Source organism: Nannobrachium achirus, assembly GCF_963921795.1.
Source record: "Nannobrachium achirus genome assembly, chromosome: 22".
Lineage (NCBI taxonomy): Eukaryota > Metazoa > Chordata > Actinopteri > Myctophiformes > Myctophidae > Nannobrachium > Nannobrachium achirus.
In genome coordinates this window covers 27,811,216-27,826,645 of record NC_137829.1, presented here as the reverse complement: position 1 = coordinate 27,826,645, position 15,430 = coordinate 27,811,216, and the positions used below count along the sequence as shown (strand labels likewise).

Sequence of the window (15,430 nt, the reverse complement as noted above, 5' to 3'; positions counted from 1 at the left end):
GGTGAAAGCCGCTTCCAAGGTGTGGCTTTGTGTGTCCCGTACCTGTGCAGTGCATCTCCACGCTGTGATTGGTTAGTTTTGTCTGTCCCGTGCATTACCAGAATGAAGAATTGAGGATTGGCCAAGCTTCACATGACAATTTGGCTCTCCAGACAAAATCATTCATTCATTCAGAACTAGAACTAAAGCACATAGAAAGTATAGATCACAGAATGTATAGATTTAGAACACATAGAATACAAATTCACCGCTTCACTTAGAACCGAGGTTTGATTTTTGTAGAACCGTTGATCCAACCAATATGCCCATATCTCTGGGTATCAGGGATCTCCATATAGGCTAAATAATAATTAATTAATAATGAATTACGTCCTGTGCGAATTACGTCCTGTGCGAATTACGTCCTGTGCGAATTCCGTCCTGCGCTCCGGTCCCTTAGCTGTCTTTTACTGGTACATAAACAACTATATCACTAAACTTGCAATAAACAAAATGGTGGAGTAATTCCGAACTGTTTATTTTTATTCTACTCGTTTAAATGATGATTTTGCATAGTATTGGATATTTGTCTGTCGTTAAATGTTTTGATGAATAGAGTACAAAGGACCCCAATGGAAACAAGTCCTATTAACCTTGTATTGTACTGTACTTTCCTGTGCTTGTCTTTGCAAACGGTTAATAAAGTATTCAATCAATCAATTCTCTGCTTCTCTGGTAGGTGGGGTTGTCGGCGGGCTATTTGAGTTCTCGTTATTCAGCAATGCCCTGACCACAAATAAAATACTGAGTGTTCAAATGCCTGGCTTTTTGGGTAGAATAGATGTCAGAGAAGCCCCCCAAAAACTACAAAAAAAGTTACATTTCATGACTTTATCCTGAGCTGCTGCCTTTGGTCGCTCTACTTTTCATGGCCTTCGTCAGAGAGGAGATGCTCTCTCTCTCTCGTCATATCAGTAGTTAACGAGACACTCAATGAACACCAGTGACATTAAAAAGAACAGCAACACTAAGCTTTACAACACAGAATTTGATACCATCGTAATATATTCAGACTTCTTGTGCTATCAACATTGTTCAGGCATACAGTAGATCGGCCACATCTTTTACTTCCACCGACACTGGTGAAAAGATGAGAAATGGGAAGGGCTGATGGAATATGACATTGCTCTCTCAATTTAGACAAAGACTACAAAGGAAAACCTATTGCACAATCACTGTTTATCTATACGGAAATGTCAGAGCAGCAACTGCATCTTTCATCTTGGTATTAAATATCCTTCTGCTTAGGTTATGTCATGTGTCTTGGACCGAGCCATTTCTCTGCGGGCTTATACTGTAGGTGTAGGCTATGTGGAATTGTAGTGTTTGTGTGTGTGTGTGTGTGTGTGTGTGTGTGTGTGTGTGTGTTTTCTTTTTTTTTACGTATAATTATTATGAATGTGTTTGCGGTGAGGAATGGAGCAAGAACAATCTTGTAAGTGGTAGGTGCAGGTTTCCTTGTGAAAGGGTCTCAGGGGGACTGTCAGGGATGCACAAAGCCTTTCAGCCCCACGGCATGCGGTGAAGATCCCTCCCATGGGCTGTCAGAGCCGGGGCCTCTCCACTTATCAACCCATCCATTGTGAAATCAGCCGCCCTGGCCAACCGTGGCCATGCAAAATACACCCCCTGCATTAAACACAATTTCAATCATCCTCAACCATCTCCCTCTTCCTGCCGCTCTCTCTGCTTTTTTACTCCCCTCTCCTCATCCCTGTCTACTCCCTCTCCCTCTCCCTCTCTCTTATAGTGAATAAACTGTTGTCACCACCAGGTAACTCAGAATGCAAATGGGAACAAATGGATCCACTCGAACGGTCTTAATTACATGATATGTATTCCATGAATCACAAATGGTATAGTCGCCGAGATTCGTCGCCGGCACAATATGTTGTCCCTTCAATAATTGATTTGAAAAATAATGAAAAATAAAAGATTTTTAAAAAAGAGCAGCACGTCACACCCCCCCACACAAACCGCATATCAAAGCAAGTCACCAGTGGATTGGACGCAACCAATGTTGATATCGCCGACTAAAACTATGACGAAATATGTTTGTTGACTACCTTTTTTCACTGACAAAAACAAAATAAAAAAATAAGCTATGATGACAAAAACTATGACTAAATATACTGACAATTTCATCAACAAATAAAAACTGGACTATAGGTACTGGCAGAGAAGAGATCCAGAAACTAAGCATGGTACTCCGAAAATAGCCGATCTACAAACTCACAATGTGTCGCAGCGCGACTAGGACTAAAACCAAATCAAAATTTGCTGTCAAATCAACACTGGCACGCAACCAGCGACCATAGACAGTTGAATATCGTCACTGCCAAGCGGAAACCTTGTATCAACAAGTTACATAAAGTAAATCCCTTCTTCCAACATCATACAAGACTGTCGTACAAAACTAGTGAAAACAGCAGATCTACATGGGAGCACACAACGCCTTGCGATGCGAGACTAACGGTTTTGGACATACGAGGTTTCCACCTGACAACAACGATATGGTTTAGAAACCTTCTCTCTGGATCTGAAGACGGCGTTGAGCTTCTTCAGCACCAGAGGCCCGTTGGCACTGTAAGAGAAGTCCACTTGGTCGAAGGTGATGCAGCCGTTCTTGGGCCAGTCGCTGGGAGGCTGTTTGTCCGTTTCCCAGGGTGCTTCGCTCTCCAACTCTGTGTACTCAACCACTCTCTCCACCGAGGTCATCTGCAGAAATCGAGGACTCTCTTTAATGAATTCACCACACTTAATAATATATAAGTAAACCAGTAACACTTTCTAATCGGGAGATAAGCGACCGTCAGGTCTGCAACCTCATGGTGGCACTAGAAGAGGGGCATGTGAGAAATCAGGGGCGGAGGTTGTGGTTTGCCAGCCAAGGAGTGTGTGTGTGTGTGTGTGTGTGTGTGTGTGTGTAAAGTTTGGCATGGATAGGGGCAGCGGTGCCGGAGATAAGAATACGGCCAAAAGTGTGATGTGACGTGACTCACTGAAGGAGGGACAGCCGGTGGAGGATTTCATAGTAACTTGCGACCTGACGGTCGCAATAAACTAGTAAGATGCCTAAGGGCAAAAAGCGACCTCACCCTAGGTCGGGCCATGTCTTGGTCGGACCAGTTACCCATATATGGAGACCCCTGGTGCCCATAGATATTCACAGATATGGGCTTGATATTGATGACATCAGGGACGTCCATATATGGGCATAAAAGGGATTTGGTTCCCCTGGCATCACAGGGATCTCCATATCTCCATATATGGGCATAAAAGCGATTTGGTTCCCCCAGCATCACAGTAATCTCCATATATGGGCATAAAAGGGATTTGGTTCCCCTGAAATCACAGTGTGATGTCAGAGCGTGAGAGTCAATCAACAAAAAAGACAAGCGTTTCCCATACAGACAGACAGATACGGTCAACATGAGACGGTTCTGATAGTAAACTGCGACCTATGGTCGCAATCATCCAAAAACTGTGTGTGTGCTGTGAGCTGATTATGCCGTACTACATTATTCTTTGATGAACATTTGTCAAATGTATACGTTAAACTGATTGTACAATCAAATCCATGGCAGTCTAAAGTCTGATTTATCATCATAGATTTTTTTTTTACTTTTGATCATAAGACCCAATTACTGAATGTCAGTCTCCAGATTTTCTGCAGAATATTCATGACACAGATTTACTGGGTCCATTTGGTTCCATTTGTGTACTCTCAAGAGTCACAGACCTGAAAAGGCAATTTAAGTCTAGAGTCTAGCTATTTGTGTGTTTCTGGTGTCCGTGGCAAAAATAGAATTTTGACAAAAATGTCCACCACAAGCCAGCAAGGCCTTGACCTCTGGCGGTTGTCGCACACCGGAAATAGATGACTTTTGCAAAGCATTGTGAGTGTAACGCCCGGGATTCAAACCCGGGTCTCCTGCGTTAAAGTCCAATATCTTAACCATTGATCCAAAGGGATATTCCTATAGACCGAGGGAGATACTAGACTTTTGAGGCCATCAGGTTGAGGCAGTGCTACACGTGCAACACCATTATGTGACACAAGCAACGCAGCATACACAGTGGTGGAAAAAGTACTCACATCTGTTACTCATGTAAAAGTATCAATACTGCAATGCAGAAATACTCTGTAAGGGTGCCCACACTCCAAAATACCTAGAGTGGAATCCGCCAATGCATTTCAATGAGAATGGAGCATTTTTTGCAGAAATCCTCTATTGGCAAAATACGCTCCATTCTCATTGAAATGCATTGGCGGATTCAACTATAGGTATTTTGGTGTGAGGGCACCCTTACAAGTAAAATCCAGAATCCAATGTACTTGAGTAAAAGTACAAAAGTATTGGTATAAAAAGTACTCGTTATACAGAATATCCTATTTGAAGTGTTCAAATTTATCAAAATCTTTTGAAAATAGCCGATCTACAAGCCACAATGTGTGTTGCAATGCGACGCATTGTGAGCAATTTTTGAAGTTTTGTTTTTGGTTTGGTTGAAATGATTAATGTATGTTTTGTAATAATAATCCAAATCTACAAAGTACTAAACTAAAGATTTAAAATAAATGGAATGGAGTAAAAGTACAATATTTGGATCCAAGATCTAGTGGAGAAGAAGTAAAGGTATTGGAAATTGGAAATACTCTAGTAAAGTACAAATACCTCAAAATTGTACTTAACTTTTTCTCAGCCACGGGGAGCCACTTAACACTTCGCCAGCCGAAATAGAATGGCTTGTTGGTAGATTAGCCGTGAAATTTCTATTATTATATTATGATCTGAACTGCATTCATTTTACAAGACCATCAGCGCTATATCACGTGGTCTTCATCCCCCATAAACATCACGCAATCCCCGACCCCGTTGTATTCTCACCACAGTCACCAGCCAAATTCCTCCCTCTGCATTGGCTTAGAGTGCCGGTCTCGGCAGATGCATCTCCTCCGATCGCCGATCTTCGGATAAAAATCATTTATTTCGTTTTTAATGACATAGTACGGTAAAAGACGGCGCGGCTGAGACATCCTTGCTCAGATGTCCGGTATATTACGGTTTTAATATTAAGTGGCTCCCCGTGGCTTGGAAAGGGTTAATATTAAATGTGGATTAAACCGTACTTCTTTAGTACTTAAATTAGCCGGACCGTAATTTACCATACTAGGTCATTAAAAACGAAATAAGTGATAATGATCGAAAGAAAACGATCGGCAGCTCTTCTCCGTCTCTTCTTCAACTGATCTAAAAGGATTATTCTCTCAACCCTTTGAACCGGAAGTACTTCTGGTAGCTTTTCAGACTCTATAGCCAAAGCCCGTACCTCCGTTCACTTTCATTGTAGGAGGAGGCGTTAGCATAGCATCTGTCCGTGATGTTTTCGATCATAAAAGTTGACATGGGCACTGCATACGGAGTGGATTACATTCGCTTACCTCGATGTGCACGGATCGTTCACGCGAAGCGCACGGGGGGAGAAGATGCCTCTGCCAAAATCCCCAATATATGCCAATGCAGAGCTAAGCCAATTCGCTGGCGAGTAAACAACGGGGGATCGTGATGTGGTAAAAAGAATGGCGTTACGTGGGATCGTGCTGATGGTCTTATAAAATGAAGGCTGTCTCAGATCATAATACAATAATAGAAATTTCCGGCTAGTCCACCGACAGCCATTCTGGGCAGGCTGTGAAAGTGTTAAAGCTATACTGTGTAAGTTGCTAAACTAGTGGTCAGTAGCGGTATTGCTTTTTTCGGCCGTTTTTCGCCCGGAGTCGTTGCGGACCACCACCGGAGCGGCGCCGCAAACCACCACGACGATACGAATCCGTGGAGGGGTAGAATGTAATTTTCTGGCCAGGATTTGGGGATTAAGAGGTTAAGAATCCTTCACCATGGTAAACACTGTAGCTGAGGGAAGCTACTTCCTGAAGATACGGCAGATACGCTGTGATTGGCCGGTAGTGTATCATGTGTGTATGATCCGCGATATGATTGGCCAACGTATACACAACGTATACAGATGATGCAGATGACGTATTTTTCCGCGAAATCCAGTCCCCGGCCAGGATCATAGAAAACATATAAAGAGAAGGCTTTAGAAGCTGAAAATAACGGAGTGGGTGTTCTTAAACTTTAGCGATTTAAGTTAGGACAATTTTAAGATTTGTTTTATAAAAAAGGTTACATGGTATAACTTTAAGTACAGTACATAAGTAAATGCACTTAATTACTTTACAACATTGAGTATACATTTGTCATAACTATAAGTGTTTGTTTGTTCTCACCATGTTTTCCACCTCTGCACTCTGTCGGACCCCCCACTGGAACATGCCCATGAGGGTTACTGCATAGGACAGAGCAAGGCCCACAGTCCCCGACTCCATGTCTGTGACATCAGAAAAGACAGGGACCGTCACAATCACACATTTACTGTATGCGTTCAACTACCAAAACATCATTGCCAAAAGGTCAATACATATAAGAGAGTGCATTTCTCATCAAACAGTACCATCCCTGAGGTAAAGGCAGCCAAACACAGTGATGGTGACAAACACGGAGCAGATCCCATCAAGACGGACAGCAAACCAACGCGAAGTGGTCAAAAATAAGAACCAGGCCTCTGTCACAAACAAAGCAAGCACACAGCTTATGTTTCACGGAGACTGTTTACAGACCAGACACTGATGTCATTACTAAGGGCAAAAGCAAGGCAGTGTTTCTGTGAATGGAGAAATTCAAGAGCCTTAAGCCTGAGTTATACTTGTTGCATGCAGGTGTCGTGCAAGTTGCACACGGGTGTCACACAAAATAGCCGATACACAAAAGAAAAGAGCAGATCTACAAGCTCACAAGAACCTGTTCTCGTCTATTTTCAGTATCACACTGGCTGGCAACTGAGCATAAATAAGGCTTAAATATGTGAGCCCTTAAACTTAAGCGTAATGTCTTTTAACCTGTGTGGAGATCTTGGCATGCATCAAACATTTCTTGGAACCTTTGTTGAGCTTTGAAGGCACGGATGGTCCACAGGCCTTGGAGTGAAGAGGAGAGGTGGGAGAACACTGGACTCCGCGCTATAGAACAGAATTACACTGTGTGAAGGATAAGAACTGCACAATTAGCCATTCATTCAGTATATCTGGATTTCTCAAAAAGAACATAAATAATTAGGTTTTCTCATTTGTCTCCTTTCTTAAAATATCAGCCCAACAAAAGCTGTTTTTGCTGAACACACACATGTTTTCATGATAACAATATTGTACAAACACTGAAAATGCCCCCAATACCAAAAACATCTTGTACAAAAAGAAAGCGTTGCCATTGAGAGGTCCTTTGTTTGGATTTGGTAGGTTTACAAAGGCGAAAAACAAAAGCCTCAATGTTTTCTGGGAGCCATTTAATAGAACTTTTGTTCTTGAAGATGATGGAACCTGTCCTCCCCTGTGCATTTGGGCTCTCCGCCCAGAATAAGGAGGATGAACTAGACCCACTTGGGCATTTTCCCCCATTGTACGTGATGTCATGAACTCCCAGCCCTTCAGGAAACTGTGTGTGGGCAAGTCATGGGCCATCACCACCTTTAGCCTTTATGCTAATGACCGAGGCTTTCTTCAATGGTCTATTAGCATTCCCGTGCTCTGCCTTTATCCCCCCACCACAAATGGGCATGTCCCCTGCAGGAAAAAAGGAGAAAAAAAAAGCACCTACTAGTGGACTCCAAGCGCTTGACGTCTCTGGAGGTCTGCAGGAAGTAGCGGCGCAAGAACAGGAAGGCGACGAGCAAGGGGACCACAGGGATTAGGATCCAGGGGATGACAGCGACCGCTACGGCTATTACCCCCAAAATCTGGAGGAACACCTGGAATACACAGGCAACACAAGAAGGGTTAGAGGTGTGTGTGTCTGTGTGTGTGTGTGTGTGTGTGTGTGTGTGTGTGTGTGTGTGTGTGTGTGTGTATGTGTGTGTGTGTGTGTGTGTGTGTGTGTGTGTGTGTGTGTGTGTGTGTGTGTGTGTGTGTGTGAGTATGAGTGTAACCAGTAGTGTTGCCATGTTGCAGGTTTTTTGGGCTTGTTTTAAGAACACAGTGGCTTCTTTGGCAAATCCAACAAGACAATCTTTCTTTGATGTAGATACTATAATTCACTGGTCTTTCACTGGTATTTGTGACTATGTCTTTCTGTAATAAGGCTGAGAGTGCTCTTAGCACAAGCATTTCATTGTATCTGTACTTGTATGGATATATGTGACAATAAACTTGAACCTGGTTCCCCATAGGTTTGGGGAAGTGTGAATCACATTGAGTGACAGAATCAGTCTGGTGTCTCTACGTATCAGGCCCTGGCTAAAGTATGTGTGATTGTGTGTAGTGTTTAACGTTATAATAAATAACCAAAACACACATTATTATAGACCTAGTACAAAGAGATATGCAGCTAATATTTTTGTATTAGGAATATATGGCTGTTTATGTTTTTGGAGGTGAGATTTGTCTTATCTCTCTCGCAAGATGCTTGCTTTTGGAGGCGGGTTGGCTCATTTCTCTCACGAGAGCTGGCAACGCCGGTAACCAGCAGAAACCTAACAAACAGCTGAGTCAAAAAATCCCCGCTGCTGCAATGTGGGCTACCGCCGAGGCCCTGCACTGAGTCCCCGTTTCCTGATCCTGTGAGAAACTCTGCCGGGTTGTTATTGTGTGGGTTCCTGGGCTCCCATACAGCGGGTTCTGAGTAAAGGCTGTGGGACAGAGGTTGTGTGACTCTGCCGTGTGAAAGGAAAGAGGGCACCGCGCTAATTCTCACTTAGCAGCAGGTGAGAACTTACCACTTGGCCACTCTCTGCGGCTCGTATCCCCGCGCTCCCGTGGGCATTCCCTTCAACACCTCTGGCCTATAATAAGCCTCCCTGGAAGAGTGAGGCCAGCCAGCCAGCCAACCAGGCATGGTCAGTTGTGTAAAGTAAATAAGTACATTTGTACTTACAACATTGAGGTATTTGTACTTTACTTGAGGATTTCCCAATTTACAATACTTTAACTTCTACTCCACTAAATCTCGGATGCAAATATTGTACTTTCACTCTACTACAATTATTTGAAAACTTTAGTTACTAGTTACTTTGCAGATATAAATAATCTTATAAAACATACATTAACCACTTTTTGCCTATTTTATACCTTGGCTATCGCGACGCGTTGTGAGCTTGTAGATCTGCGATTTTCAAACATGTTGTGCTTTTACTTTTGGTAATTCCAAGTACATTTTGATGCCAATACTTTAGTACTTTTACTCAAGTACATTTTGAATTCCAGACTTCTACATTGCAGTATTGACACTTTTACTCAAGTAAAACATTTGAGTACCTTTGCCACCACTGGGCCTGGTCACAGTGACTGGCAGAGAGGGCTCTGGGAACCACAGTGCCGTGGAGGTACTGATACAGCACAACCCCAAACCGCACAGACCTCACAACAACAACACAATGACTCGTCACTCTTGTTAATGGCCACCTGACACATCTAGACCACTGGCCGCGTGAAATCTGATGCCTTAAACGGGAGCGAGGGCAATGAGTCGGACGACACCAAAACATTGTTACGGCTGCAACCCGACCAGTAAGCGGAGGAAAATAAAAGTATCACTCATTATTCGTGTACGGTTGTTGTGTGTGAATGGGCTGCGTGTGTTCCATCTAAAAAAAGAAAGAAAAACTATGACTGTCGCGGTGCAGTTTAAAAGAAATCTCATTGGGGGGAAATCACCAAGTGTTCGTGCACCTGCAGCGATATCGGAAAACAATCTAATTGAACTTTTCAGAAGTGCTTAAACTGATATGATAAATCTGTGTGAGAGCACTTCAAACTAAAAAAAGATATACAGTGTTGCACAGTCTCATATTCGATTGACAGGTGATCAAATTGAAACCTCACACCCTGAAATTAGAGACAACCTAAGAGATGACTCCTAAGAGATGCGAGATTAGGATCAAACTGCGTCTGCTGCCACCTTCACTGGTCTCAGACCAGCCCGCAGAGATGAAAATTTAATTTAGCACCTTAATTATGGATGTTATCGGTCGCTTAAGCGCACATTTAAAGCATGATCACTTTCAATGTAGTTTTATGATGAAAAGCCACTCAATTCCATTTAAGGTTCAGATAAGAGGGTATTACTAGTCTAACCATCTCCGCAAGTGGAGCCGGCACAATCAAGCAGGGAGTGGAAGCTACTGAGCACAACTGATCCTGAGAATTTCACAGTACATAAGTTTCAATCTTAGCCTTGATGGAAGGCTACCGGGCAGAGTGAGATGGCGGCACGCAGGCTATTACTCTCGCATGTTATCCAATCTCGCCCAGTCGGGTTCAGACATTAACCTAACATGCATTTACTTTCCTCCTTGTTAGAATCATGCCAGGGTTTCTTTCACTCGATGTGCATATGTACAGTACGTTGACTTGCTGTACTGTACTCAGCTCGGTTAATTCTATTTCCAGCTCCGTCCCAGACTAGTCGTCCGTGGAGCCGAGGGTGCCAGGGTCAGGGCCAGAGTGAACTAACAGCGAGGAGGGGTCATCTAAGGGGAAGGGGGGAGGAACACAGGAACCATTAGATAGGAGTGCTGCCTCCTCCTGGTCCCCCAGGGCCGACTGCCGCCAAGGCCTCCCCCCCCCCCGTTTGATGTGATCCATTTGCCTGGTCTGCCCGCTTATCATGTCAGTATCAGAGAACACCAAGCCCCCCACCCACACTACACACAGATGAGTCCGATAAGTAGCGATCCAACCAAAACCCCCCTCCCCTCCTGCTCCTGTTCATCCCCACGACGCGCCCAACACCACCCCTCGGCTTCATATCCACATCGCCACACAGGAACAGACAACTCCCCAGGTCACAGCCGACTGCACATAAAAGTGGATAAAAAGCTTTTGTATACAAACAGTTTAAATAAAGTATTACCTCTAATTGCTCTTTAGCGAGGAAAAGAAAGCCCTTTGCACGCATGTGATTCAGTCATTCAGGCTAACTGGGCACACTGCCGCGTTCCAAAGGGCCATTCAGATCTCTTGCTGACCCTAATTGCTTTATTTTCTGTGCGATACCATCGGGGCCTTTGATGTCCAAATAAATTCAGAAAATTGAAGTTAATTGCCATATTTGTGTTCAACGCAGATAGCCACTGTTGTTCCACAGTGGAGAGTATAAACACTTCCCTTTAATTAAACATCCCTCTGGACACAGGGAATCAGACTTGTTTCTTTACAAGCCCTCTTTTCTCATCCTCCTTCTATTTACAGATTGGTGTGCGATGTTTTTCCAAGGGATACTGCCACAGGTTGAAAAGTAAAGAGGCCCTTGCTGTCATCGCTGGAATTCTCTCACTCCACACTTTTGTCTGACAGTGTGGCACAATAATTAGGGTTGGGAACCTTTATGATATTAACGATTACGGTTCCTTAACCCATTTAGAACGGGTACACATTATTGTGTATCGTTATTTTATGCTTTAACTATTGAAAAATAGCAGATATACAAGCTCACAGATCTACTGCGAGCTTGTAGATCTGCTATTTTTGAGAAATCGTGAAAATTAGAATTTTGACCCGATTCTATAAGTGTCTTTTGAATCCTTCTAAGATTTTTTGAAAAACCTATGTTTCTATGTCAGCATTCTGGCCAGCCATCGTCAAAGAAAAGGTCCTTTTCACTTCAACTGGAGCTCAGTTGGTCTGCTCTTGAGAGACTACTATGTCAGTGGTTCTCAAACCTTTTCATGTGAAGGACCCCCAAAATGATATTTATTTGGCCACGGACCCGCATCTCAAAATATCTAGAACCAGGGACCACCCAGAAGCAAAATTTGAGTTACAAACGTTCGCTTTGAAAATACATATATTCAAAGATTTGCACACATTTTCACGACTTTTTCAAAAATAGCAGATCTACAAGCTTGCATGCTATTTTTCACTGGTTAAAGCATCCCTCTTAACGGTCTGATTCCTTAAGGGTTCCCTTTAACGATTCCTATAGGGGGTTCCAAATGGACCCTAACCGGTCTATAACTCTTGAGAGTGTACAACATGGAACTCTCAAGAGTTATACGTCCTTGAAATTAAAAGGTTTGAGAACCACTGGTATTGCAATGGACCAATCCCCAATCACATACACACCCATTGTAACTGTTACAATGGGTGTGTATGTGATTGGGGATTGGTCCATTGTATAGCAGATGTGAATCCACATGCCAGCTCTGACTGACAGTGGGATAAAAAAAAACGGTTCCGGAAACGGTTCCGAATGTGATGGAACTGATTTCCGGGTTCCTCAATGTTGGATCCAGGTTCCGGATCCCAACCGTATAGCGGCCACTGCGAGGGAAAAAAAATAAAACAAACAAAAATGAAGGGAGGACAGGTTAAAAAAGTAAAGAAGCCCATGCTGTCATCGCTGGAATTTTTCTCACTCACACACTTTTGTCTGACAGTGTTGTGGCACAATGACTTGCAGGGGTCAGTGGCACTGAAACAAAAACAGGGGCCGTTCCACTTGGGCTCTGGAACAATAGGAGTGACCCGATCCCATTCTGCTCAACGCCTCTGGGCTTTATTTTAGCATTAAATGTCCAGATGCGGTGGCCTTTTCTTTTGGGGAGAAAACGACGGTGGACGCCTCCTCCACATTTTCCCTTTCGGGGGCCGTTTTCACTTCATAAAGCTGCAGTCAATGTGTTTTGTGTGCGCTGAGGAGGGGCTGACACATACTGCGGTGGTCTCGGGCGCTGTCTACATTGGTGGTTCAAGTAGTCGCGGGATTAGGCTTTTGTGCCGCGGTGAAAAGGTAAAAGAAGTCACTTATTTGGGCTCAGTCAAGCTGCTGATTTCCAACCCCCGGCCCCCCCCCAACCCTCCATTTTGGAAATAAGAGAAAGGCTTTGAAATGCAGTCTCTCTCTCTCTCTCTCTCTCTCTCTCTCTACCCTATAAATCACTAGTGTCCAGACTGTCCACCCAAAAAAAGCAACTGTCCAGTACTCGGCAGAGCCTCGCATCCCTCCTCTGTCTCTCTACAAAGTTAGAGAGAGAAAAAACAAAAAACATTTGGCATTGTGCTGTAGGTCACTGGTTCCCAAGCACTGGGTCGGGACTTATTTGTGGGTCGTGGACACTACATTTTGTTTTTAATTACCATTATTTCAAAACATTAAAAAAAAACCTTTGTTAATTAAAACGGCAAACGTGATAAATCTTTTGGGTCACAAGCTAAAAAGATTGGGAACCGCTGCTGTAGGTGGAAAAACAAAACAAAATCCTGTAGGTCACAAATGCAAGAGTCACTCCCACAAAATACAGAATTCATTATTCATCGTCATCATATTGACGTGGTATGGCTCCTAGATTAGCGTAAATCTATTGTGTACGTTTTCCAGGCTCACTAGAACCAAGTGGCCTCTCCTGTAGTGTCTGACTCAGGACAGGTGAGGTGCCAGACCGCAGCACAGCGGAAAACCACACACACAGTAAAGGTCCACACTGTTGATTTGACTCCAGAGAGTGTTCTTAACACTCTGGGGAGTTAAAGTAACACTCTCTGGCTCCTTCCTTTGCATGATAGCGCCTTTTCTGGCCAATGCCCGCCATCAAATGACCATGTGCGGTATTGCTGGGAGATCAGATTCATACGCTGTGTAAACAAAAAACATAAATCAGTGGAGAAGGGGGGAGGAGGGGGGGTGTTATTTGATGTTCTTCTCACTCTTTAATACACAGTGAACCAGTACAACCCAAAAAATACTTAGGCTAGGTCACCCCTCCTCGGCCTCTCACCTTTCCGTGTCACCGTTGTGTTTTTCCACCGCACGCACGAAGACAATGGCCGTTGTCAGGTAACAATGTTCAGAGGGGGAATTTACGGGCATAATATATATTTCTATACCGGGCCCTGTGTCTCCTGTGTTCCTCGGACAAACCTGGTATGCGCGACGCCTGGAGCCAGTGCATTCCTCCCTCCCTCTGTCACCCGCTTGGTAAAAAGCACCAGAGAAAGCCGGTGAAATCCCATCCTACAGCGCACACGGGTTACGTCAGCAATTCTCATATCCCACAAAGCCACAGAAAGCCTGACACACAATGTGCCACAATATACACTCACACAACGATCCACCCGCCAGTGTTTTCAAACAATAGGCCATCTTTGCTCCCTGTGTGTCTTCAATGCTTTCTCTGGGCTCGAGTCTTCAGTATTAGGACACACGCGCGCACGCACATGCACACACACCTCGTCCTCCAGACAACCATGGGGTCTACAGCAGTAATTTATCATGACACAGAGCCAACCAACACAGCAAAGTTCTCACTGTTAATATGATCATAAAGCCACTAATATTACTGATAACAGGCATACGTCCTACTAAAATGTAAAGTCAGAGTCAGGCTGATTTAATTACTCCAAACTTGAGCGTTGGAAATTAATCCGCAACTAGACTTAATCCTAATACAATCGCTTTTCTTTTTTTTTATTATTCAAAAATGCAAGTTGTCATTGTTCAAGTGTAGCTGGTGTTTTAGCACAATGATACTGACAAACTCAATTTGAATGGATGGCTGAGAAGACCAATGAATACAGCCATGGACCCCACAGTTAGAGGTGTGACTTGGTCAAGAGCCTTCACAAGGAATCCTCCACTGAAAGGCCCCCGTAGACCCCCTTATTGTCCTGCCCTCCTCTGCCCCCTCTGTGAAAACAGAGGCAAACCCAGGATTTAAAGGTCAAGTCCGCACAAAGGCTGTCCGTCCCTGAACCCTGAGGTGTTTTTAATTGACATTTCTGTCTTTGTCCCCCCAATCCATAAAGGGGTGAGAGAAAAGGGCACTTTTTTTCCTTCAATATACTAAATTGCCACTAAATGAGACCTGTGGAAAAAATACAAAAAATAAAATAGAGCACTGGGGATGGCAAGCAGGTTCGCCCTGCTTGGGGGAATCCCCTTGTTTGGGCGTGTATGGGTGGAGTGCTGAGTGCAGTGAAGTGCTTACTCCACCATAAAGGGCCGTGCTCTGGTGCAAATCCCCACACAGAGGCAGCCTCTCCCCATAGAGAGAGAGATAAACCAGTTAGGGCATTGTTTATGAAGTTTCACTTTATTCCCTCCTGACAACCATTTAAACAATGACTGTGGGGAAATGTCCCTCTGCTAAAGAGCAACAATGGCCAGGATCAGTAGCTTTTCTCTCTGGCTAATGCTATGATAAAAAGAGAGCTGAAAATCTCCCTTCCTGAAAGAATTAAAGGGTGCTGCATGAAAGACACCTGCAAACAAGAGCAGACAGAAGCCCCAAACAAAAGTACTTTGTCCAAACGATGCCACCTTTGTCCCCCGGCACAATC

At 43.9% G+C, this 15,430-nt stretch overlaps 1 protein-coding gene across 1 annotated transcript in view; it reads right to left on the bottom strand.

Annotated features, from left to right (window-relative positions):
* Positions 1 to 15,430, bottom strand: part of LOC308307538 (ATP-binding cassette sub-family C member 4-like) — a gene marked incomplete at both ends in the record, with an annotated part of 51,632 nt that overhangs the window by 16,098 nt on the left and 20,104 nt on the right. Inside the window, 5 exons of the mRNA XM_080752804.1 lie at positions 2,566 to 2,757; positions 6,335 to 6,435; positions 6,559 to 6,669; positions 7,004 to 7,123; positions 7,758 to 7,908. Coding sequence (XP_080608930.1) covers positions 2,566 to 2,757; positions 6,335 to 6,435; positions 6,559 to 6,669; positions 7,004 to 7,123; positions 7,758 to 7,908 — 675 coding nt within the window. The remainder of the gene's footprint in view (positions 1 to 2,565; positions 2,758 to 6,334; positions 6,436 to 6,558; positions 6,670 to 7,003; positions 7,124 to 7,757; positions 7,909 to 15,430) is intronic.